This window comes from Giraffa tippelskirchi, chromosome 4 (genome assembly GCF_054371585.1).
Source record: "Giraffa tippelskirchi isolate mGirTip1 chromosome 4, T2T-mGirTip1v1.2.pri, whole genome shotgun sequence".
Classification (NCBI taxonomy): Eukaryota; Metazoa; Chordata; class Mammalia; order Artiodactyla; family Giraffidae; genus Giraffa; species Giraffa tippelskirchi.
In genome coordinates this window covers 79,960,066-79,982,716 of record NC_137278.1, presented here as the reverse complement: position 1 = coordinate 79,982,716, position 22,651 = coordinate 79,960,066, and the positions used below count along the sequence as shown (strand labels likewise).

Here is a 22,651-nt window from a genome sequence, read left to right as displayed (position 1 = left end):
AATGCCCTTCAAGGCTATGCATGAACTGGCTGTGGACTAACTTTGCAACTGAATCTCATACCGCTTACTGCCTCATTCACTGCTCTTTAGCTACAGGGGTGTCTTTCCAGTTTCTCAGTGATACAAAGCCCTTTCATGCCTCAGGACCTTTGCACTGGCAGTTCCCTCTCCTTGGAACACTCTCTCCCGGGCCCACAGGTGCTCACTACATGTTAACTGAACAAATGAGAAGAGTGTTGATAGATTGCCTCTCCTACAGGAATAAGACGAATAATAGCATGAAAAAAAGTATTTCATTAATAACTTGTTTAGCTATTAGTATTTATGCCATTTAAGTGATATGGGCTTAGTATGGTTAGGCTATGGGTTTTCTGAAGCATGTTTCTGGGAGGAAACATATTTAGCATGTGTTAACGATGACTCATTAATCCTGAGAGGTAGATGCTGATATCCCTGTTTTTCAGAACTTGTGTGGCTTGGCGAGGTTAGGTAACTGGCTAAGGATGAGTGGGTAAGAGCAGTGGGTCTGGAATTTATAGGTGGTCTGACTCAAGTGCTTGTATGTTCCCTGAATCCTGGTGCCTTTGGGTGGGTAAAACTCAGTGAAGAGATTCGAGGTAAAGAAAAAGAGACACCTGGAGACACTAGCTTTTTTTGTTCACCTGGACAGCATCTCTAGCTGCTGTGATCAGAGAGACTAGGTATCTCTGCCTTGGTTGTCAGATATGGCCTGAGTGAGCTGAACTAGCCCTCAACTTAGAAACCCAGTATCCATACACACAGATAAGGCAGGGAATATAGTTAGGTATGGCAATTAATGAGCCACCATCTGCTAAAACATCACACTCTGAGTGGGACTTAACATGGTTATGGGTTTCTTTGAACGTGTTTCCCTCCCCCCCCCCTCACCATATGTGCTTAAAGGCTCTAAAAAGGAAACAGCTTAATCCAGGAATGTGAAAAAGAATGGTGACATTCCGTGGTGTGTCAGTGAAATGAGAAATTTATCAGGCACCATCTATTTTGGGGTTTTGTGGTATTTTCTGGTTCCAGGCTTCCAGTTAGTGACAAAATGGCAAGATGAATTACCACATGTGTGGGGTAGGTAGAGAGGAGCACCATAGTAGGTGCTACTTTTAAAATTTACTTTTGGCTTTGCCCTGGACTCAACTGACACATATACAGAAAATACCTTGTTTCCTCCAAGGCCTCTCTGAGATAGCATGTATTCCACTTGGCTTAACCATATTCTTCCCACTGAAAATGGATCTGTCTGTGCCAGATTTCCCTATCTGTCTGTGTTGAATATTGTTTCCACCTCCGTGATAGCACTCAGTCCAAGCATCTCTCTTTATAGCCTCTTGCGTTTCTCTCTTCCTCCTCCTCCACTAACCTAAAGCTCCCTGAGGGCACAGGCCATGCTTTTCATCATTTCAGCATAATCCAGTACAACCCAGAAAAATAACTTCCATTGGAAGTGCTCAATAAATGTTGAATTAAAATAAAATTGTTACAGGGGAACAGTTTGGAATGATGACATTAATGTAAGATACCTCAATTATTTACAGAAATGACATTGTAGATCAACAACATATTGACTCTATCTTTACATTAAATGTTGGAAAAATGTCTGATAGTACCAAGGATAAACCCCTACTCTTTATGAAAACCAGTGTGTGGTTTTGGTTAAACATCACAGTTTAAAATCTGTGGAATCTAAACATCTGAAATGAGGAAAGATATTACTTTTGGTCTCAGCACTGGGGCAAAAGGGCCTTTTAGAATATTCATCGTTATAGCATGGTTAACTTAGCATGGGTATGTCAATAAATCATTGCCATTGCTCCATGATGATTGGGTATCTCTCTCCCTGTGTGTGTGTGTGTGTGTGTACATTTTTGTAAGAAAATTTAAGAACTTCCTGACTATACAGAGAAATGCAATGAATGTCATAAAGCACCTAGATATTATGATAAGTGTGAGAAGGCAAAAGTGTTTTGTTTTTTAAATATTTAAAGATGGCCAACACATCAGCTTAGTGGTTTATTTAAATGCTATGGGAATATTGACAGTAACAGAGAAGGCTCTAGAGTAATATAGAGGATATTTCTTTGTAACTTAGAAAGGAGAGTTGGACACTGAAGAATGAAAGTCATGAAGGCAATGCTGGAGGAAGATGCATTGGGCAACAGTGTCCAGGATAACTTCAGGAACAGCTGCCCACGAACCCAGATGTCCTGGAATTATGGGAGCCAAGGAGGGAGCTGGAGTAATAATCCAGATGTGAATGATAGAGGCATAGTGATAGCAAGAGGTAGAAATGTAGAGGAAAGACTGGCTAGAAAGATATTTCAAAGGAAGAATCCCTACCACTTTGTGAGTATGATAGAAAATTCTAAGATATTGACTGACTTGTCAACACCAGAAAGTGGGAGAAGTGAGGAGGGGCAGTTGAGCCATAGGGGAAATATAAGAGTTGACCTTTGAACATACTGAGTTCCACAACGCAGTGAGATGCCAGGTGGAAATTCTCTAGCTCTGTCCCTGTTATTTTAGGATACTGTTACTCTCCAAGGGAGATACTGGTAATGTCAAGTCTGGAGATGGCAAAGGGAAATTTAAGACAAGTGAAGAACGAGCTAAGTTTGAAAACACTGTGGGCACAGCACTGCCACAGCCAAGACATGCCTCCGTGTTCCAGTTGGATATTTGATCTCCCATCATTTTGACTCCCTGCTAGGCTAAATGCTCTCCTAAATTGGCTGTATTCTGGCTTAGGCTTCTGAGTTGGGTAGGCTTTTCCTGGTCTGCAACTACTTAGCTTGTGTTCAGGAATTAGAAGATGTCAACTTTATGATTTAAAAATGTAGAAGAATATTCTTCTTTTACAGTGGCCTCAAATATGGAAGTCTCCAAATCTGTCAGGCAGATATATAAATCAGAATTATATTGTGGCCACAATGCCAACATCTTTGATCTAGTCTTCCTGGTAAAGTTTAACACATCCTTTGAGAACTTACGCAGAAATTGCTACCTCTAAGTAACCTTCCTGACTCCCCCAGGCAGTTAGTCTTTTCATTGTGCACATTACCACACACTTTGTTCTGATTTCTACTAGAGGGCATAGAAAAAGCTATATGTCTCTCTCACTACTAGTCTGGGAGCATCCAGAAGATGGGAACCATCAATTCATCTTTGTATTTCCCACTCCCCCAGCAGAGTGGGCCTAGTCGATGATAGTTCATTGTTGGAAATACCCAAAAGAGAAATTTTAAGAACATAGATGGAGTGATACTCAGTTACTGTAGCAAAACCTGTGTACACATCATATGTCACATTCCCGCTGATGCTGTTAATGCTGCACCAGCAGAAGCAGTGCTCTCATTACATGCTGCTGGCCCATATTTGTAATGTGTGACATTTTTTATGAAATACTGTCAAGGATAATCCATCATATAGTAACCTTTGGATTATATGCTGAGACTGGTCTTAAACATAGATATAAATGAACTTCAAGGATAATGCTGTTTTCAGAGAAGGGTATGATCAAAGGGTTCTGGCTAGGAAAATGAAGCAGAACATTATCTTATTTTAAGTTAAACAGAAGTGCCTGAGAAAGAGTTTTCCTTCTGTTGGCTCCAGTTGGGGACATGGTTATTGTGTGAAGATAATCAGGTGACTCTGAAATGTGGCAGAATATTTATTTGTTGGAGTACATCAGGATTTGTAAAGGGAGTGAAGAGTTGCTTAAGGTTTGATTATCCTTGGGACTTGCAAGGTTTGTAATATCTTGATCTCAAGAGGCATTTTCAAAAAATAAAAGGACATATGACAACTAGAGTGAGTTTCAGATATCAGCTGTGAGTTCACAGTGAAAGATATTCTTTCTGTGTATCCATAAAGATCGAGGATTTTACACATATTAGAGTATAAATAAAAGCAAGCTTCTAAGTCTCATCATTTTTTTATGTAAATCCAGATAAAACTCCTTTGATGAGCTTATCGTTTCCTGTTAAGGAAAAGCTTATAGGTGAGAGGAACACTAAAATTATAATTCTTTGTCTTCCTTAATTAAACTGAAGCTCACAATAGATCTTGCTGAGAAAATCCAAGTAATAATTCACATTGTCAGGTCAGCAGAAATAGGCAGGGGGTGCCCAATATGACTGAAAGATTTGCTCCAGTGATCCATCTGTGAAGGGAGGTACACAGTCTTCATGGGCAATATACCTTCTGAAGATGCTGAGTACAAACAGCAAGGAGAACAAATTCCAGAAAGATTCTTATACCCCCTTACGGATGTCATTTCAGAGGAAACATATAAATCATATTCATACCAACTGATGTGGGGCACTAATTAATAAGTCCCATTAAATCGTGGAGTAATGACATTTAGCATCTAATGAATGCCTCATCATCTTTTGATCATTAATATAGCAAAAGAACACAAGAGTTGGTATCCCTGGGCTCCTGCAGCATGGTTTTCTGTCTGTGATGTGGCCCCCTGGGCATTAAGTGGCACGAGGGTATTGCTCCTCTATCATCAGATTCCACACAACACAGGGATTAACTCTTTCAGGACCCTGAGTCCTAAGGTTTCCTCATTTTAGAAAATGTGAATCTGCCTGCCATTCTCAGTAAATACCTCCGAGTGCCCTAGAAAACAGAAGCAAGCTGAGATGTTGACTTTGGTGTGTAGTATTGCTACGCTTTTGACCCTCCCGGCCCATGTAAGTTGCATAGGAGAAAAAAAAAAATCATCCCCTTGATTTATTACTAAGGACTTTATTTAAGGACAATAATCACCTCACAGACCAGGTGCCATTGCAAGGGCTTATTGATCACTATACACTTGTAGAAATTCCAGGAGGCCGTCATTCCAGCGGGAGATGGAGGTGGTCAACGAAAAAAGTCCATCTCTGAGCAGGCTGGAGTGGGAGAAAAATCTCTGGCCATTGCTCCATCGCTCTAGTGACACACGGTGCCTTTTCTTTCAGAAGAGGGTCTGGAGCGGAGAGAGCGCTGAGAGGTTGCCCTCGGCGAGGGAGAGGGAAAGAGGGGGATGACAGGGTGACGGAGCCGCCCAGGGGTCTGAGAGGCTGCGTTCTTCCGTGGAGGGAGAAAGGGTCTTCGGCTCCGGCTCCAGATCGAGATTCCTGAGTTAAGTATCACCGCGCAGCCCGACCCAGATGGGATTTGCTTCTGGTTACAAAACGGGACACTGATCAACATCAACTTGGACAAGTGACAAGACTGAGTCTGATGTGGGTGGATGTCTTTTCAGGTCGTCGGAGGGGAGAGGACGGCTGAGCGCTCGGGGGTAGCTGGGGAGAAGCGTCGTGTCCAGGGCAGGGACAGAAAGGGACAAGAGCAGGGAGACAGGGACGAAACAGAGGGAGGACGAGTTGAAGAAAAGTAGGGGCAAAGTAGGGACTAGGTGAAGGGGAGAGAGGAGGAGACAAGGGAAAAGTGAGGGTGGCGAGGAGAGGGATTCGAAAGGGAAGAGGAGTTGCGGGAGAGCAGGGCGGAAGGATCGATCGGGCGGTGTGGACAGCTAGGGGTGAGCAAGGTGGGGGGCTCAAAGAGGGAGGGGAAGGGGCTGCGGGAGCGGCGGTGGAAGCGGGGTTGGCGGGAGCGAGAAAGTGCCCGAGGCTCCGGGTGGCGCGGAGCAGCGGGCCCGGGAGGAGGCGGGCGCGCGGTCGGAGGGAGCCGAGGAGGGAGCGCGCCGGGCCGGGAGCCGGAGGCCGCGGGCGGCAGGGGGCAGGTGGGGGAGCGCGGGAGAGAGAGAGCGGAGCGAGCCGAGGCCAAGTGCATTGTGTCTGGCGGCGGCGCGCGGGCCCACCGGCGGCGGGGCGAGCAGCCATGGAGCCGCGGGCACTCGTCACGGCGCTCAGCCTCGGCCTCAGCCTCTGCTCCCTGGGGCTGCTGGTCACGGCCATCTTCACCGACCACTGGTACGAGACCGACCCACGGCGCCACAAGGAGAGCTGCGAGCGCAGCCGCGCGGGCGCCGACCCTCCGGACCAGAAGAACCGCCTGATGCCGCTGTCGCACCTGCCGCTGCGGGACTCGCCCCCACTGGGGCGCCGGCTGCTCCCGGGCGGCCCAGGGCGCGCCGACCCCGAGTCCTGGCGCTCGCTGCTGGGGCTCGGGGGGCTGGACGCCGAGTGCGGCCGGCCGCTCTTCGCCACCTACTCGGGCCTCTGGAGGAAGTGCTACTTCCTGGGCATCGACCGGGACATCGACACCCTCATCCTGAAAGGTGAGCGCCGGGCGCGCCCTGCGCCCCAGGCGCCCGCTCGCGGAGCGAAGCTCGTAGCTCCCTAGGGGCGCCGGTCCTCACGGCCGCCTCCCCGCCGCGTCCCCGGCACACACTTTCGTCTTCCCCGCAGCCTCCTTTCTTTATCCCTGTCCCTTTCTTTCTCCCGTCCCTTCCTTCTCTCGCGCTCTTCTTTCCCCGACTCTTCTTTCCTCTTCATCCTCTTACTTTCCCCCTCTTCCCTCAAGTCCCTTCAGCCCTTCGCCTCTGTCTCCTTTCCTTCCTCGACCTCCTTCCTCCCGCTCTTCTCCTCTCCCCTCTCGTCCTTCGCTCTCTTTGTACACCTGCCCGACTTGGAATGCTTGTGTCGATTGCTGCTGGCGAGGAAGGGAACCGTCAAAAAGACCCAACCTTGCCCAGTTGGGCTCCTTCCCTCAAGTTGTGCTTTCCTTTTAGAAATACCTTTGGAAGAAAAGTGGTGCAAATCTCAGAAGAGGAGGAAAGGGCGTTATTCTTGTACTGCTTTAATGTTGGTAGCAGACGGGACTGATGTGGTCATGGCAGCCTGACAGGCTAATGGGGAGCTCAGGAGGCCGGAGGAACCTTCCTCTAAACCCCGAAGTGCGGGGTTCCTTTGGGTTAGACCTCAGACGACAGGAATGCCTTAGAAGAGGCAGCTGAATGCAGCTAGGAAATCGACTGTTTTGCAGCCTTCTTCCTGATGACTGGGCACACCATCCTCAGTTCAGGGTGAGCAGAGTGGAAAACCTGCCAAGCCTTTTAAAGTAGAGCTTTTGTATTTGCACTCGGAGTCTCTACAGAATCACTCTCTCAGATTTTGATACCTTGTTAGGCTGTTTTGTTGTTGTTTTGTTATTTGACACTGAGTTGTAGAAGGTCAGTTTGCTCTTCTGAAGTCTAGGTGATACCTGGCTCCCATGCGTGTTGGATCCTTTGAATTTATTTTTTTTGTAATCTCATTCAGTGTGACAGTCCTATTGCTGAAGCTTTCTTCTAGCTGTCAGAGCTTGACCCTTATGATAAATTCTTTTTCTCTGAGATGAAAAAAAACAACCCCACGTTCTTCCCTTGAACTCATTATTGCAAAAGAAAAAAGACGTCTAAAATCAGTGTGTCTAAATTTTTAGTAGCCATTCAGGAAAGCAAATAAGCCGATTTGTGTTGAATTCTGGTTTGGAATGGAATTACATAGAAAGGAGGGAGTTAATAACATATTGGCCTCAGAGTCTTGTTAGTTGGCGTATTCCTCATTTCTCAAACATGTCAACTTCCTCCTTCCCATGGCTAGCTCAGCTGGGGACTGCCATCTGAAATCTGTCTGTGGTGGAAGGACTCCAGTGCTTTGGGGAGCAGGGAGCAGATACAATAACCTTCTTTTGGAGACTGCGCTTTATTCTTTCCTCTCCTACCTCACATCCAAATCTGGTTTCTCCTCATGAAGATGCTGCATAATTAATGCTGATAGTAGCATAGTACATGAACAAACTGTAAAAGCTCAAAGTGGAGGCTCAGTTATGGAATGCTCATTTAGGCAAGGCAGTTTTGAAAGCTAAGCAGTGTAGTCTGTCTTTGGGAATGAACGACAGAGCTGCATTTCCTTATATTCTTCCTGTGCCTAGAGTATTTGATTGCATGTAAATTGGATATGGAATAATGCCTGAAACAGCAGGGTAGAGTTCATTCAGTCCAAGGGCAGGAGAGGATGCTCCACAGGACGCTTGCACATTCCCCACCTCCTCATCCGCCGTGGCTAGCTGAGGTGTTCAGCTCCAGCGAAGTTCAGAATCCAGTAATCCTAGAGGCTGAAGGGACTTTAAACGTCATTCAGTCCAACCTCCCACCTATTGCTTGAACTCCCTTCTACATCTTTCTGACATGGTTGTCCAGCCTGGCACTTCCATAAGATGGAACTTGTGTACTAGTTAAAGAATTACAGTTTTCTCATCATAAACACAAGTTTAGATTTAAATGATCTCAGCTTTGTAATGTTGATGGTGTTTGGCTAATTCTTTGTGTGGAATACTAAAGAGTTCTAGGTTGTCATCAGAAGACCTGGGCTCCATTGTTGCCCGTACCACTAAATCTCAGTGTTTCCTCCAACAAGTCCAGGCCTCCTTGGTCTTCAGTTTTCTTGTTCCTTGTAGGAGGGCACAGTATCCTTTAGGGGATTTTTTTTTTCTAGTTCTGAAATCTGTCATTGTTGTACTAATAGCAATGAAAATTTAGCTTCCTAGGAAGTTAATGAGCTGCCATTATTAAGACATGAAGAGTTTGGAGAAAATGACATTCAATACATTGTAGGATCATAATTTGTTATTTGAGAGATGGCCAAAAGGGCCTGCAATACTTTCAATATTGCTCCCCATCTACCTTGGGCTACTTACATAACTCTTTTGGAGCTCAGTTTTATCATCTGTGAAATGAATGGGTGAAATGAATAGCTTTAAAATTCTGTGATTCCAAGAAGAGTTTGAACAGATGATTTTGACACCTCTGTTAGGTAAACATTACTTTTGTTTTGGCATCTGTGGTATAATTTGGCGTTTGTGGTATGTGCTGGCATCTGTGATGGTGTATGAATTTCTCAAATGAGCTCCCTATAGCTAGAAATTGACATCACATCTAATTTAAAAATTGGGACCACTAGTGTATCCCATGTTTCACCCTTACTTTCTTCTCTGAATTACCTCATGGGTCCTAAGATTTAGTGGACTCAGATAAGAGAGAGGGGAAGGATGGAAAGGGCCACAAGAAGTACCTGACTTGTTCAGTGAACTCTTGAGAGAAAAAGAGATCAGCTTTCTTTTTGTGGATTTAGAGCACAAAGCCAGGAGTTGGGTGAAAGTTGCAGAGGGGAAAGTGTAGAATTGTTAATATGGAAGATTTCTCACAATTGGAACTGTTTCCATTTCCTGTTATGAGAGGTGGGGCAAGTATTTCTGAGAGATGTAGAGGAAAAATAAACAGACAATGTGGACTATAAGAGACTGGCTTAGAAATGCAACATATAAGTCTATAGAATGTTCATTGACTTTAGAGAAATCATATGAGAAAAGCAGAAAAGCAGCAGTCTTATTGGGACACGTATTTGGGAAAATTGTCAAACTCTGAATGTCACCCTTTCATTGTGATTCTAGTTTGCTTTTAGCCCAGAGTGACCCTAGAAGGTCTAGATTGGACCTCCAACCCAACCGGGACCTTCAATAAGAATGGAGGTAAAGTTATTGATAAACCCATTAAGGACCAAGACTAGAACTCGATGCTACTCTCTTAGGCTGACAAAGGACCAGTCACCAACACAATTTGAATATAGGTTTTCCAGCACCAGCTCCTCTTACTATATTGACTAATCCACATTTTACTATCTTGCCCACTGGGATAACATGGGAACTTAGAAATGCTGTAGAGATATTAAGTTCGCACTGCATTATAGTTTACTATCCAATAAAAATAAATGCCCATCAAACCCCTATTATTTGTCAGTTAATATTAGGAAGGTTTCAGCTACACATGTGAGGGTTCTTTTGTGTTTGAGTTGGTCAGTTGATTAACTTATTGTTCCTTGTAGACCCTTCTTGCAGCTAACTTTTGTTGCTAACAAAGCTTTGCTGTTCAAAGTAAAGACAGTCTCTGGTAAGTTTGCAAATGAATCATCCTCCGTCCAGCAGTAGGAGGGCTAGAACAGTAAAAGAAGCCTTGTGGTAGAAACTTGAAAGAATGGGTTTAAAGAGGAGGGCCTCAGGCCCCTCTGTGCCCCTGGGAATATCACGTTGGAATGAAGCCTTTATGTATAAAAGAAAGCCAGGAAGGCAGGTGGCATGGATTGTGTACAGAGCCCAGGAAATGAGAGGAGGTGACCTAAAGATAGATTCTTTTTTTCCACCATTCATCCAATTTATTTACTCTATAAACGTATAATGAATGTCAGGCATTGTTCTATGTATAGAAAATTTGGCTTCCCTTGTGGCTGAGCTGGTAAAGAATCCGCCTGCAGTGCAGGAGAACTGGGTTCAATCCCTGGATTGGGAAGATCCCCCGGAGAAGGGAACAGCTACCCACTTCAGAATTCTGGCCTGGAGAATTCCATGGACTGTATAGTCCATGGGGTCGCAGAGAGTTGGACATTACTTTCACTTCAAAAAATAGAAAATACAGAAGTGAAAAAAATGGATAAAAACGCCTGCCCCGATGGAGTTTATATCAAGTACTGTAGTTATTTTCTAGTAGGTTATAGAGTAACTACTTTTAGTTGGCTGTGGGATGAACACTTTGGGCAGGCTGCTAGCACTGGTAGGTAAATGACAGAAAGTACACTGCAAAGGGATGGAGAGCCGGCTCCTTTGGGTGACACCCAGGCATTCTGTTCCAAGTGCAACTCTTACGTTTAAACTATTTGATGAACAGTAAAATAGGAGGACAGATGGAAAGAGACTCAGTTGGAAACATTCTATAATGCTTCTTTTGGTTACCGAAAACACTGACTTTAATAAATAAACATTGATGAGTCTTGTGAATACATTATATGGAACTTTGGAGAAATTAATTTTGAGTAAGGATTAGTCATTGAAATGATATCAAAAGTGCCAACTGTTCTTACTAGCCTTAAGTTTAATTGAAAAAAATTTTTAATTAAAAATTTTCATTAAAAACAATCCACACTACTTCTCAAATATATGTTCCTTGTTTATGTAAACTGAATCCTAATATTATATATTGCCTGCAATAAACAAAAGGGAAATGAATGTTGTAGTGTTTTGTTTTTATGAAGTTAAGAGTGATAGAATTTTAGAAATGTGAAGATTACAATTCTGTAGTCATATTGTTCACTTGTATAAATCATTTGGGATTGAATTCTTAAAACTTGAAACAGAACATGTCCTTGTGGTTTCAGAAGCATTTTCCTTTAATGAGATAAACAGAGATATCAAAGACAGTGGGACATAAATACTTTGTCATTTTACTCTCTGCAAGAAAGAGAAAGTAGGAAGATTGGTAGGAATTCATTGGGTCTCTTCCTCACTCTGCTAATGATTTATCTGTTTTCCCTGTTGGCTTATTTTCCATGAAATTAATAGTCTGTACAGGACCCACCAAGTTCTACCTGACACAAAAATAGATTGATGATTTTCTCCAGCTCGTTTGTAGACCAAAGTATCATTTGTGTTAGAATAATTACCTCCCAAGAGCAGATGTATCTGGGAAATCTGAGAGGCGAGCACTGTTTCTCCTTCCTGACCCATTAGTTTACACACTGTTCTCGGACCTTCTCTTGGACCAGAAGATGCTGCTGGCAAAGGGATTCTTCAATTTTGGGGGTGCTGGGGATATCATTAAGACTTCCTTTTTCTCTCTTTACTTCTCAAGGCAGTTGTCTCTGAAACTGTCTTAAGCCCCACTCTATGTAATTTATATTTTTTCATTTAAAAATTAGGTACAGGGACTGTATTTACATGGACTTCCCATATGATGCAGTGGTAAAGAATCCACCTGCCAATGCAGGAGCCACAGGAGACATGGGTTTGATTCCTGGGTGGGGAAGATCCCTTGGAGGAGGAAATGGCAACCTACTTCAGTATTCTTCCGAGATAATCCAATGGACAGAGGAGCCTGGCCGACTACAGTACGTGGGGCTGCAAAGAGTCAAACATGACTGAGCAATTGAGTGTGCTTGCACACTCTGTACTGAAACACATTGGCTTGACCAAAAATTTCATTTGATTTTTCATACACTTGTGTGGAAAACCTAATGAACTTTTTGGCCAACCCAATACACCCTGAAACATGAATGAACACCAACTTTGAAGGGATGAGGTAGTGTTAATAAATAGATAGAAAAAAGTTTATCTATGTTCCAGGGGGTACATAAGAGGACTGCTTATGTACCCCCTGGCATGTCCCCCCTTCTCTTGGAAGACTGCTTCTCTCATTGCCCATCAGCAAAGCCCGAGTTTCTCATCTGGGCAGAAGATGGATTGTTCCTTTACTATCGTGCCTGACCTCTATGGTGGGCCTCCCAGCACCACTGTATCACATACTCATCTTGCACAGGGGAGAGAAAAAGATGCATTTTATTTCTGTATCATTTCTGACATGAGACAGTATTACCTGTGACTTTATGATTAAACAACTGCTAGCTTGTATTACACAGCTCTTAATGACTAGATCTGTAGTTTTGTGCTGCAGTGTCTTGAGGCTGAACATACCTGAGTGTGATATCCTATGCTTCAACACATCCTATTGCTAACATTCCTGAAGGTTATCTTGCATAGAAATTAAATTCTTACTCGCCTCTCTGCTATCAAAAAAAGACATTTGCTTCTATTCTTTCCATCTGCACAGAGAAGTCACCTTTTAATAGCGATTCATGAACACAAAAGTGGATGGTGCTTTAAGTAGTTTGTGATCAAAATTGCCAGAGTCAATGACATTTGTATCTACCATGTCTTGTGGATTACATTTAGCAATGGCCTTGAGGGGAACAACAGAAGAGTTTTTTGCTATGCCATAGAAAGTTCACATCCAATCATATTAGAGTTGCTGTGATTTTTTTCTTAGCTCCTGATTTCTCTTCTTCAAAGCTCAGAAAGAGCCCTTAAACCCCATCAGGCAGACTACTCATAATTGCAAGTGTTCTTGATTGCAAGAGAAGATAGCTTTTGTTGGTGGAGTATCCGGAAGTTACATTTCATTGAGGGAGTAACTGAGATGCCCACTGTCAATGGTAAATGGGAAACGATGGTGAGGGGCCACATTGAAGGAATTTAGGCTGGTCCTAGGGTTTCCCCAACAGTTACCAAGAATGAACTCTCCTTTCCTCTTTGAGTGCACCTGCAGTGCAGTATACCCCAGGTGACTGAGCTGTGGCCTCTGCCAAGCAAGTTGTGATGTCAGGTTGGCAGTGTCCTTGAGCCCATCTTTCTTGTGTCCATCTTATCTTTCAGAGAGATTCCATTGTCCTTCTTGGATACTCAATTATGTGACCATCTGAGGCCCATTTTCCTGCATTATTTGCTGGTTAAAAGAATAAAAATAATCTGATTTGGTCATTCCCTTCACTTCCCTCTCCCTTGCAGAAGCAACCGGTGAGATGGAAGGAAAAAGTTGAAAACAACTAAGCTGGAGGTTTGGCAAATAGTACAAGTAGCAAATGTATCTCCTTTGGAGTAAAACATTAGCTCAATAATTTGGGGGCAATTCAGATAAGATCATCTTAACCCTGTAGACTTGCTTTAAGTGTAATAAATTAGTTTTTTCTACTATATATATATATATATATGTATGTATTTTAAAAACAGCATACCATTGCTATTGTCTAAAGCTTTGCACAACTGGTTATAAAGATTTTTATCAAAGGCATCTGACAGTGGAAAATGGACTTTATCTTCAAAACCTGGTAAAATTGATGCTGTTTTTTTTTTTTTTTTTTTTCACTTTCTTACAGTGCTTCCCTGCGGTTAAAAGTGATTGCAGTGATTAATCTGTTTTATTACAAGTTTTAACTAAAAGGATGTAACTGAACTTCTTGGAGCCCGAGAGAGTCCGCATCAGCCATCACGAAGCTGACAGCCTTTGTTTGCTGCAGAGTACCAGGAAACTCCAGGATGCACTCCCATCTTTCTTGTAACTCAGCCAGATAAGCTGATTGCAGACCAAACAATAATGTCATGGGGACACCCATCAGGAAATGCATTAGCAAGTGAAAAAAGGGGAACAATACAAACCATATTTCAGTTTCCGTTATCTTGACTGACTGAGGACACACTGAATTATTTTCTGCAACTTGCTGAATGTCCCCCAGTGTTCAGACTTTTAAGTATTTTGTTCATGGGAAAAAATCAATCAACTCATTTCTCCTCTAAGGACCAAAAGGATGTAATATGTTCCCTTTTGGTTCCACCAGGTTGTTTGATACCAAACAGATAGACAGGGAAGTGATTCTAGAAATATGTGAGAAATTTTGAATGTACAGATAATTCCAGAAGACTTTACTGTCCCTTTACAATAGGTCCCTCAACTGTAAATCAACACCGATGCTTCCATCTGCCATGCCAGAAGGCACTGACATATATTCTTAGGGTCTTTAACTGTCAAGATTGAGAGAGTGAGGGTGGGGGTGGGGGTAGGAGGCTGTATGTGACTTGCATCTCTTTTGTCTATATTTTAAGGAATTTTTATTTGGTGTGGGGGATGTAAGCATTTGCTTCATTCAGAAATCAGTCAGCAAACGTTACTGAGTGTTGAAAAGAAATGCTTTTGAAAATAAGAGGCTGCTTAGTGAAACACTAGGGTGCTGTGTCCTCCTTGCCCTGTGAGGTTTTGCTGTCTTTAAGGACACCCTCAGTAGTAAGGAAGGGGGTCTGAGGAGATGGGTTGGGGCTGTTGGTTAATTTGAGTTTAAATGCCATTCCTTATGTTCTCACAGTTTTGAAAACTCCTTACAGTAATGTTTATAGTTGTCATGGAATTTTTAGCATGGGCATCCCATTAAATGGTATTCAAGGAAGTTATCCCGAAAAACAACAGAATTGATCACTTGTCATGGAATTGAAAGATTATGAAACTGATCATCAGAGCAACAATTTGACCCAGCAGAAAATAAACTGTAGGAGAGAAGAAACTAAAAATATAATGGCCAGTGGCAATAATGGAGTCTGGGTCAATCGAAGTTCAGTATTTGCTTTATACCACTAATACTTAGTCACTTATTCCCGGTGGTTTGATCCTTAGCATCTAATGTGTTTTAGGGAAACTTTGATGTTCAGACAATGGAAATGTTGGTTGAAAGAAGCTGAAACTAACAAATGCTAGAGAAAGAAAGAGCTAGGCTAAACTCAAGTGGCAGGAGAAGCAACAGTGACTGCTGATAAGAACGTTTCTGAAACATATTGTCTTTTTGTTCAGTTTTTTAAAAGAAACAAAACCAAAAAGGCACAAGGAAATCTCTTACTATTCAGCAGTAGAAGATAGAATCCAGCCAGAAATGTCTGCTGAAGAAACATCAAAGTCATGTATCCCTTTCCTTTTTTTCTCAAGGGTTACCTTTTGTTTCTGAAAGAAACTCAAATTGGTTGGAGGAAAATGGGTAAGCACATGTAGAATTAAAGATTCATAGAGTTGAAAGGAACTTTGAGCTATGATCCTCACCCAGTTATTTTACTATGATGCCGTGATAGAGAATTTTCTTGTGTGCTACAGACTTCTGCTCATTACTTGTAATTCCTGGCATACCAGCTCTAACTCTCTGTTTTTCGCTCAGAAAGTGTGTTTTCAAAATGTCTGTGAAGGAGGGAATGTTGTTATCAGCAATATCTCAAATAAGTTTTAATTTATAAAACAGACTCTAGCTTTTGCACAGGGTAGGCCCTTTGATCTTATATAGAAGAAAATTAGAGAAAGCAGTCTGATTGGCTGTGGGAGTGGAGGCTTTATCCAGTTTGTGTATTTTTTAGGGGTGAGGCTTGTACAGGAAGTTGATGGATACCGTGAGCATGTGTACTTCAGTCTCCCAAAGTCATCCCCAGGCACCACCTCTGATTTGGAAATTGGGAACTTTATTAAGAACTCATTACCTGTTAGTCTTCTGAACCCATCCCAACACACCTGATTTGAGAAAGTTAAAAAAAAAATGACAGGAGGAATCATAAAAGGTCCTAGTTTTGTTTGCCCTTCAAGTGTAACAGAGTTATTGAAATAAATCTGTCTGAGAGCCCCTGAGAGGCATTAAACAGAGTTCACTATTCAGTAAACCCATATACAGATGATTCTGCAGTCATATTTGAATAGGCCATGGGGGAAAATGAATGTTCCTTACTAATATGCCCCAGATTTTCATTTTGGAAATTTGTGGCATGGGTGTTTTTTAGAGCATGTTTTTATTTTTTCAATTATCACATGGTTCTTGTTTTAGCACTCTTCCTGTTCTATTTGCAGGTTAGAATGGCAGACCTATTCCTCCCCCCATCCCCCGGCTAAGTATTGTCCCATATATGTAGGTTTCTGGAGTTTTTAATTCCTGAAAAGGTCAGATATGAAACATTATAATTTTGGTTGTGAGTCTAATTTTTAAAAATGCTATTAATAAAATGCTTGATAAACATTTATCTACTCACATAAGCAGGTTTACTAAAGATCTTTTAGTGCTAAATAATAGAAAACCCAGATAAAAATGACTTAACCTACAAGGAAAATGTGTTTTCCCCCATAACAAGAAGTCTAGAGGAAGCCTGTACCTAGGCTGGTCAATTGAAGATTGAATTCCGTTGGGCTTTAGTTGTTGCAGCATGGGCAACTTTGCCTTCAGGCTTGTCTCTTCCTGGTCACCAGCAGGACTGATGGTCACTTCCTCACACAACAGTAGTTCAAAGGCTAAAGCAGGAGAGAGGCCATGCCCTCTTTTTCCTAAAACATTCTTAGAATGAATGTAATGCCCCAGAAGTCTCCCAGATTTCCCACAGACCTCACTGGTTAGAATTATGTCACATGACCATTCCTAAACCAATCCCCAGTGAATTGAATGGAATTATCATGATCCCCTTAGACCAATCAAGTTGCTTATGACAGAGGCTAAGATTTCAGTGTCCCCAGGAGGCACTTGCCTGCCTGATACCTGAACGAAGTCTGGCTACTGTTAGCTAAAGGAAGTGTGGTTGCTTTAGTGCTGCTGCAGCACGAAGTCCAGACAGTGGTCCAGTCCTACCTGCTATCGTTCCATAGGGAGAACAGGACTGAGAGAACCCAGATTTCTTGCTGGCTCTTCCAGATTTACCACGTTCCCTCTCTACAACCTGCCCTGATGGGAATAGGGAAGTAAAAAACATCTTTTTCCTCTATATCCCTAAATTCTCAGATTGTTGTTTTTGTTCAGTTGCTCAGTCATGTCCAACTCTTTGTGACCACATGGACTGCAGCACGCCAGGCTTCCCTGTCCATCACCATCTCCCGGAGCTTGCTCAAACTCATGTTCATTATGTTGGTGATGCCATCCAACCATCTCATCCTCTGTCGTCCCCTTCTCCTCCTGCCCTCAATCTTTCCCAGCATCAGAGTCTTTTCTAATGAGTTGGCTCTTCGCATCAGGTGGCCAAAGTGTTGGAGCTTCAACTTCAGCATCAGTCCTTCCAATGAATAGTCAGGACTGACTTCCTTTAGGATTGATTGGTTTGCTCTTCTTGCAGTCCAAGGGACTCTGAAGAGTCTTCTCCAGCACCACAATTGGAAAGCATCAGTTCTTCAGTGGTCAGCTTTCTTTATGGTCCAACTTTCACATCCATACATGACTACTGGAAAAACCATAGCTTTGACTGTATGGACCTTTGTTGGCAAAGTGATGTCTCTGTTTTTTAATACAGTGTCTAGGTTTGTCATAGCTTTTCGTCCAAGGAGCAAGCGTCTTTTAATTTCATGGCTGCAGTCACCATCGGCAGTGATTTTGGAGCCCAAGAAAATAAAGTCTGTCACTGTTTCCATTTTTCCCCCATCTATTTGCCATGAAGTGATGGGACCAGATGCCATGATCTTAGTTTTCTGAATGTTGAGTTTTAAGCCAGTTTTTCCCTCTCATCTTTCATCTTCATCAAGAGGCCCTTTAGTTCTTCTTCACTTTCTGCCATAAGGGTGGTGTCATCTGCATATTCGAAGTTATTGATATTTCTTCTGGCAATCTTGATGTGAGCTTGTGCTTCATCCAGCCCAGCATTTTGCACGATGTACTCTGCATGTAAGTTAAATAAGCAGGGTGACAATATACAGCCTTGACGGACTCCTCTCCCTATTTGGAACCAGTCTCTTGTTCCATGTCTGGTTCCAACTGTTGCTTCTTGACCTGCATACAGGTTTCTTAGGAGGCAGGTAATGTGGTCTGGTATTCCCATCTCTTTAAGAATTTTCCAGTTTGTTGTGACCCACACAGTCAAAGGTTTTAGCATAGTCAATGAAGCAGAAGTAGATGTTTTTCTGGAACTCTCTTGCTTTTTCAATGATCAACGGATGTTGGCAATTTGATCTCTGGTTCCTCTGCCTTTTCTAAATCCAGCTTGTACATCTGGAAATTTTTAGTTCACGTACTGTTGAAGCCTAGCTTGGAGAATTTTAAGCATTACTTTGCTAGCGTGTGAAATGAGAGCAATTTTGCAGTAGTTTGAACATTGTTTGGCACTGCCCCTCTTTGGGATTGGAATGAAAAGTGACCTTTTCCATTCCTGTGGCCACTGCTGAGTTTTCCAAATTTGCTGGCATATTGAGTGCAGCACTTTCACAGCATCATCTTTTAGGATTTGAAATAGTTCAGCTAGAATTCTATCACCTCCACTAGCTTTGTCTGTTAAATTCTCAGGTTGGGTTCCTGCAAATTGACTGATAAAAGACAGATGAAGAGAGAAAAACAGAAATTAATGTGTGCATCATGCATATGGAGCCCTCAGAGATCAGTAGCTCAAAGTGGTGTTTAGGATTTAGGTTTATATGGCATCTTAATGAAAGAACAGTACATTTTTAGAGAAGTGGTAAGACAAAGGAAAAGGACTTTGAATTTCTAGGGCTGACAGATTGCAGGAAGGCAAATATTAGGAAAGACTGGTGGTAAATCAGGGCTAGAATTAGCAAGGATTGTTATGTAGATTCCTTTGCTACCATCTCTTCACTGATGAGAATCTAGGGTTATCTCTGGTAATTAACTTCTATCCTTCTTGGTAGAAGAAGGAGGCAGCACCTTTATAAATTTATGTCCTGCTTTTAGGCAAGTAGGAGAAGGGCAGAGTTTTTCTTGTATCTGCTTCTTCTCGATTGCCTTCAGCTCAAAATGATTCTTATATCAGAGTGGCATATTTGGGAGTGGCATATTCTCTTTATCATGGGCATATCGAAGCACCCTGAAAGCTCTGTGCTTTGCTTTTCTGAAGGCCGGTTGGTGACTCTTTAATCTCTAGTCACCCAGGGACTGCATGGTTGTTTTTATGGAGGCTTCTTCATAATTGCACTTAACAAAATGGAATGTGAAATTTTCAAAACTGTACATTTTAGAAAATTTTGATGCACTCTTAAGATCTGATAGTGCAGTTGCTAGAAATTTAATACATATTGGGTTGATGAGGTCAGTGTTGTTCAAACCTGGAAGGTCACCTAAGGAAGTGGTTGTTCAGCAACATATAATTCTGTGTTTGGAGGAGTGGGATGGAGGGAGAGTGTATTAAGATGAAGCTCAAGCATCTCAGCAGGAATGTTCAAGTCGCAACTCTCCAGGGCCCTTCACCTTTCCTGATGGAATTGCTGTGCTCCTCTTGGACCTCTTATTTGAAACTGAGAGGCCTATTTATTAAAGCTTGATATCTCTTTAGAGCAGGAATTACAAAGCAAGAAAACAATCTGAACTACTGCAGATGGGCTGAGCTAGCAGGATTTTAGCCCAGAAGCCTCAAAAGATGGTGTAGAGCCACAAGGTATGTGGGAGGACATATTTTAGGACCACCAGATTGCATGCCAATTTGCAGGTTCAAAAAGAAAAAAAAAAGCAAGTGGAGAGGCAGGAAATAAAGGAAACCAGGAAAGAGCAAATGAACAACTATTCGGTAGATCTTTGGGGAACCAACCGTCTAAGATCTTGGTTCTTTAAATATCTATCAGGTTCATTTATCTTTCTGAAATACAATCTTATCATGCCTTTACTTTGATTAAAAATCACTGTCTGATGGAATCCCCAATAAGGTAAAAATAGACTGACCCAATGATCCAGCAATTCTACTCCTAGAAATATACCCTAGAATGGAATATACTCTAGATGGAAAACGGGCTCAAACAAAAACTTGTACATGAATATTCATAATAGTGCTGTTCCAAATAGGCAAAAGGTGGACACAACCCAAGTGTTCATGAGCTTATGAATGGTTAAACAAAATATGGTATGTCTATATAACGGAACATTAAAAAGGAATGATGTACTTACTGATACATGCCGCAACATGGATGAACCATGAAAATACTATGCTCAGTGAAAGAAATCAGACACAAAAGGCAAAGTATTATATGATTCCATGAATATGAAATATCCAGAAAAAGCCATAGAGATAGAAAAATAGGAGGGAAGAATGGGGAAGTGACTGATTCATGGATATAGGATTTTCTTTGGGGTTGATAGAAAAGTTCTAGAGCTAGATGGTAGGAATGGTAATCAAATGTATTAAAGAATGAGGAATTACACCCTTTAAAATGGCTAATGGGGTCAAAACGAAGCAAAACCAAAACAAAATCATTACACTGCCCGTATCTGAAAGTGTAAACTTCTTCGAAGTTCATAAAAAAGCCTTCTCCTTGTGGCTCCAGCTCGTTTCCTTGTTATGTACTCAGACACTTCTTGAAATCTGAGGTCAGGCCTCACCAGATCATTTGCTCTTCTCTCAGTACATATGCCCTTCACTCTGTGTCACTGTGGAATTTGTTTCTTCTGCCTGAAATGCCACCGCTGCTTGTCCATTTGGTCACTCCTTGAAGGCTTCCATTATTGTTTCCTCTCTAGATTTCCTTGACTCTCCCCTTAGCCGCTCGTTACCTACAGAATTAATTGCTTTATTAGTTAGGACCCCAGTGTGCTTTGTACATACCTCTATGTTATTACTTTCTACATTGCATTGTGGGGCTTCCCAGGTGTTCCAGTGGTAAAGAACAACCTGCCAATGCAGGAGACACAAGAGAAACGAGGGTTTGATCCCTGGGTCAGGAAGATCTCTTAGAGTAGGAAATGGCAACCCACTTCAGTATTTTTGCCTGGAAAATTCCACGGACAGAGGAGACTGGCAGCCTACAGTCCATGGGACCACAAAGAGTTGGACATGACTGAGCAGCTGAGCCTGCAGGCACATTATATTGTAGTTTATTTCCTTGCCCACTTTGCTCCCTACCTAGGTTGGGAACAGATGCCACTTAGCTCAGTATCTGGCACATGGCTATCTTCTCATGGAATAGTTGTTGAAAAAATTCCACTGGATTGATTCAAATCACCGTCATATTTGGTCCATTCTTTTTCACCCACTCATTCAATTCAAGGAAAGGGAGAAGAGAGACTTATTCTGAGCTTTCAAAGACTAGGACACTAATAATTCAAAGAAGGCAAAGCAATTGGCATTTTAAAAAAGCAGTAATAATATTATGTAAAAGAAAACATTTATGGTTGCTTTTGTTTTTGATGTATTCTAAAAACCACTGTAAAACTAACAGGGTGCTTCTTTGTGGAGGTTTTTCCTCACAAAATATTCTTAATCCTTAACAAAAGGATTACATTTTTGTTATGATTTTCTTGTCTTTCAGCTTATACCCCATAGCAGGAAGTCCCTACCTTCAAGGAACTTTTCCTTTAGTCTCTCCCAGGACCTGATTTGGTGGTTTTTCAGATACTAGGAACTCAATAGATAGGTAGTGTTTTCCCAGGTTTATTCTAAGTATTTCCTTGTACAGTTTTGGCTTATTAAAGGTTCTGTTGTTCAGTAACACTGTTCAAGTCCAGTTACACACTCCCTTTCACCAGAAAGCACAAGAGCTGGAATGAATCGCTGAAAGACCCTTGGTGGCTGCCCTTCGCCAGGCTCTTTTCTGAGCTGTTTGGATGCTGCGTCAGGTGTCTCAGGCAGGAGGCTGTTTGCTGACAAAAAGCCTGGGAGGCCGTGTGGGGTTCAAGTGTGCTCTTTGGACTCTTCAAGCTGAGATAGCTCTCCAAGAGACTGGTGGCTTTTCTGGCATGCTGAAATCATCTCCCTCTCAGCGAGTTTATTTTGCAGTTTATTGAGGTGACAGGAGTCAGAGACTCGGGGCATCTCCTTGCCTCTGCTATTAACTAGCTATGTGACCTTGGGCGAGTCACCTCACCTCTCAGATCTTCATTTTCTCATTTGTGAATATAGGGGTTGGATTGGTGTAACCTGCTGGGTTTCTTGCAGTATTAAGTGGCAGTAATTATAGGATGCCCAGCAAACAGCAGCTTAATTAACTCAGCAAAGGGTAAGGATAGAGAAAGGTCATTTCTCTCTAGAAGCAGGTAAGCATTAGGACAAGCCAAATCTGAGAACCTTTCTCTCTTTTCAGTTGTTCACATTTATTTCCTTTGCTCTTTTGAATGTGACATGCTTTCTTTTTGCTAATTTTCTTTTTCTTTTCCTGAGGGTTTCAAAGGAAAAAGTAGGACTTTCCATATTGTTCCAAGAATTCTTTTCTACCAGAACAATGTTTGCCATTTGGTTAGAAGGACTCAACTGTATAATTTTTTTTCTTCTTAGATAATTTCACAGGGAATTGGTAATAATAAGTTATACCTGGCTTTAGGAACTGAAGTTAGAGTTTATAATAGAGAGCAAAAAAGAAGTGCCCTTTAGAAAATTGTATCGTATAATT

General features: G+C 42.2%; 1 protein-coding gene across 8 annotated transcripts in view; it reads left to right on the top strand.

Annotated features, from left to right (window-relative positions):
- The window catches only part of TMEM178A (transmembrane protein 178A), a 474,083-nt gene that overhangs the window by 58,758 nt on the left and 392,674 nt on the right, over nt 1–22,651 (top strand). For 3 of the 8 annotated variants that reach the window (XR_014051559.1, XM_081483207.1, XM_081483206.1), the window contains exon 1: nt 5,810–6,262. The exons of 2 other annotated variants lie outside the window; for them this stretch is intronic. Coding sequence is in view for 5 of the 6 variants with exons in the window: in XM_081483207.1 (XP_081339333.1) it covers nt 5,863–6,262 (400 nt within the window). In the remaining variant the exon portion in view is untranslated. Of the gene's footprint in view, nt 1–5,316; nt 5,561–5,809; nt 6,263–13,721; nt 13,901–15,284; nt 15,363–22,651 lie in introns of those variants that run through there. 3 more of the 8 variants (XM_081483209.1, XM_081483212.1, XM_081483211.1) reach the window with 3 other exon arrangements.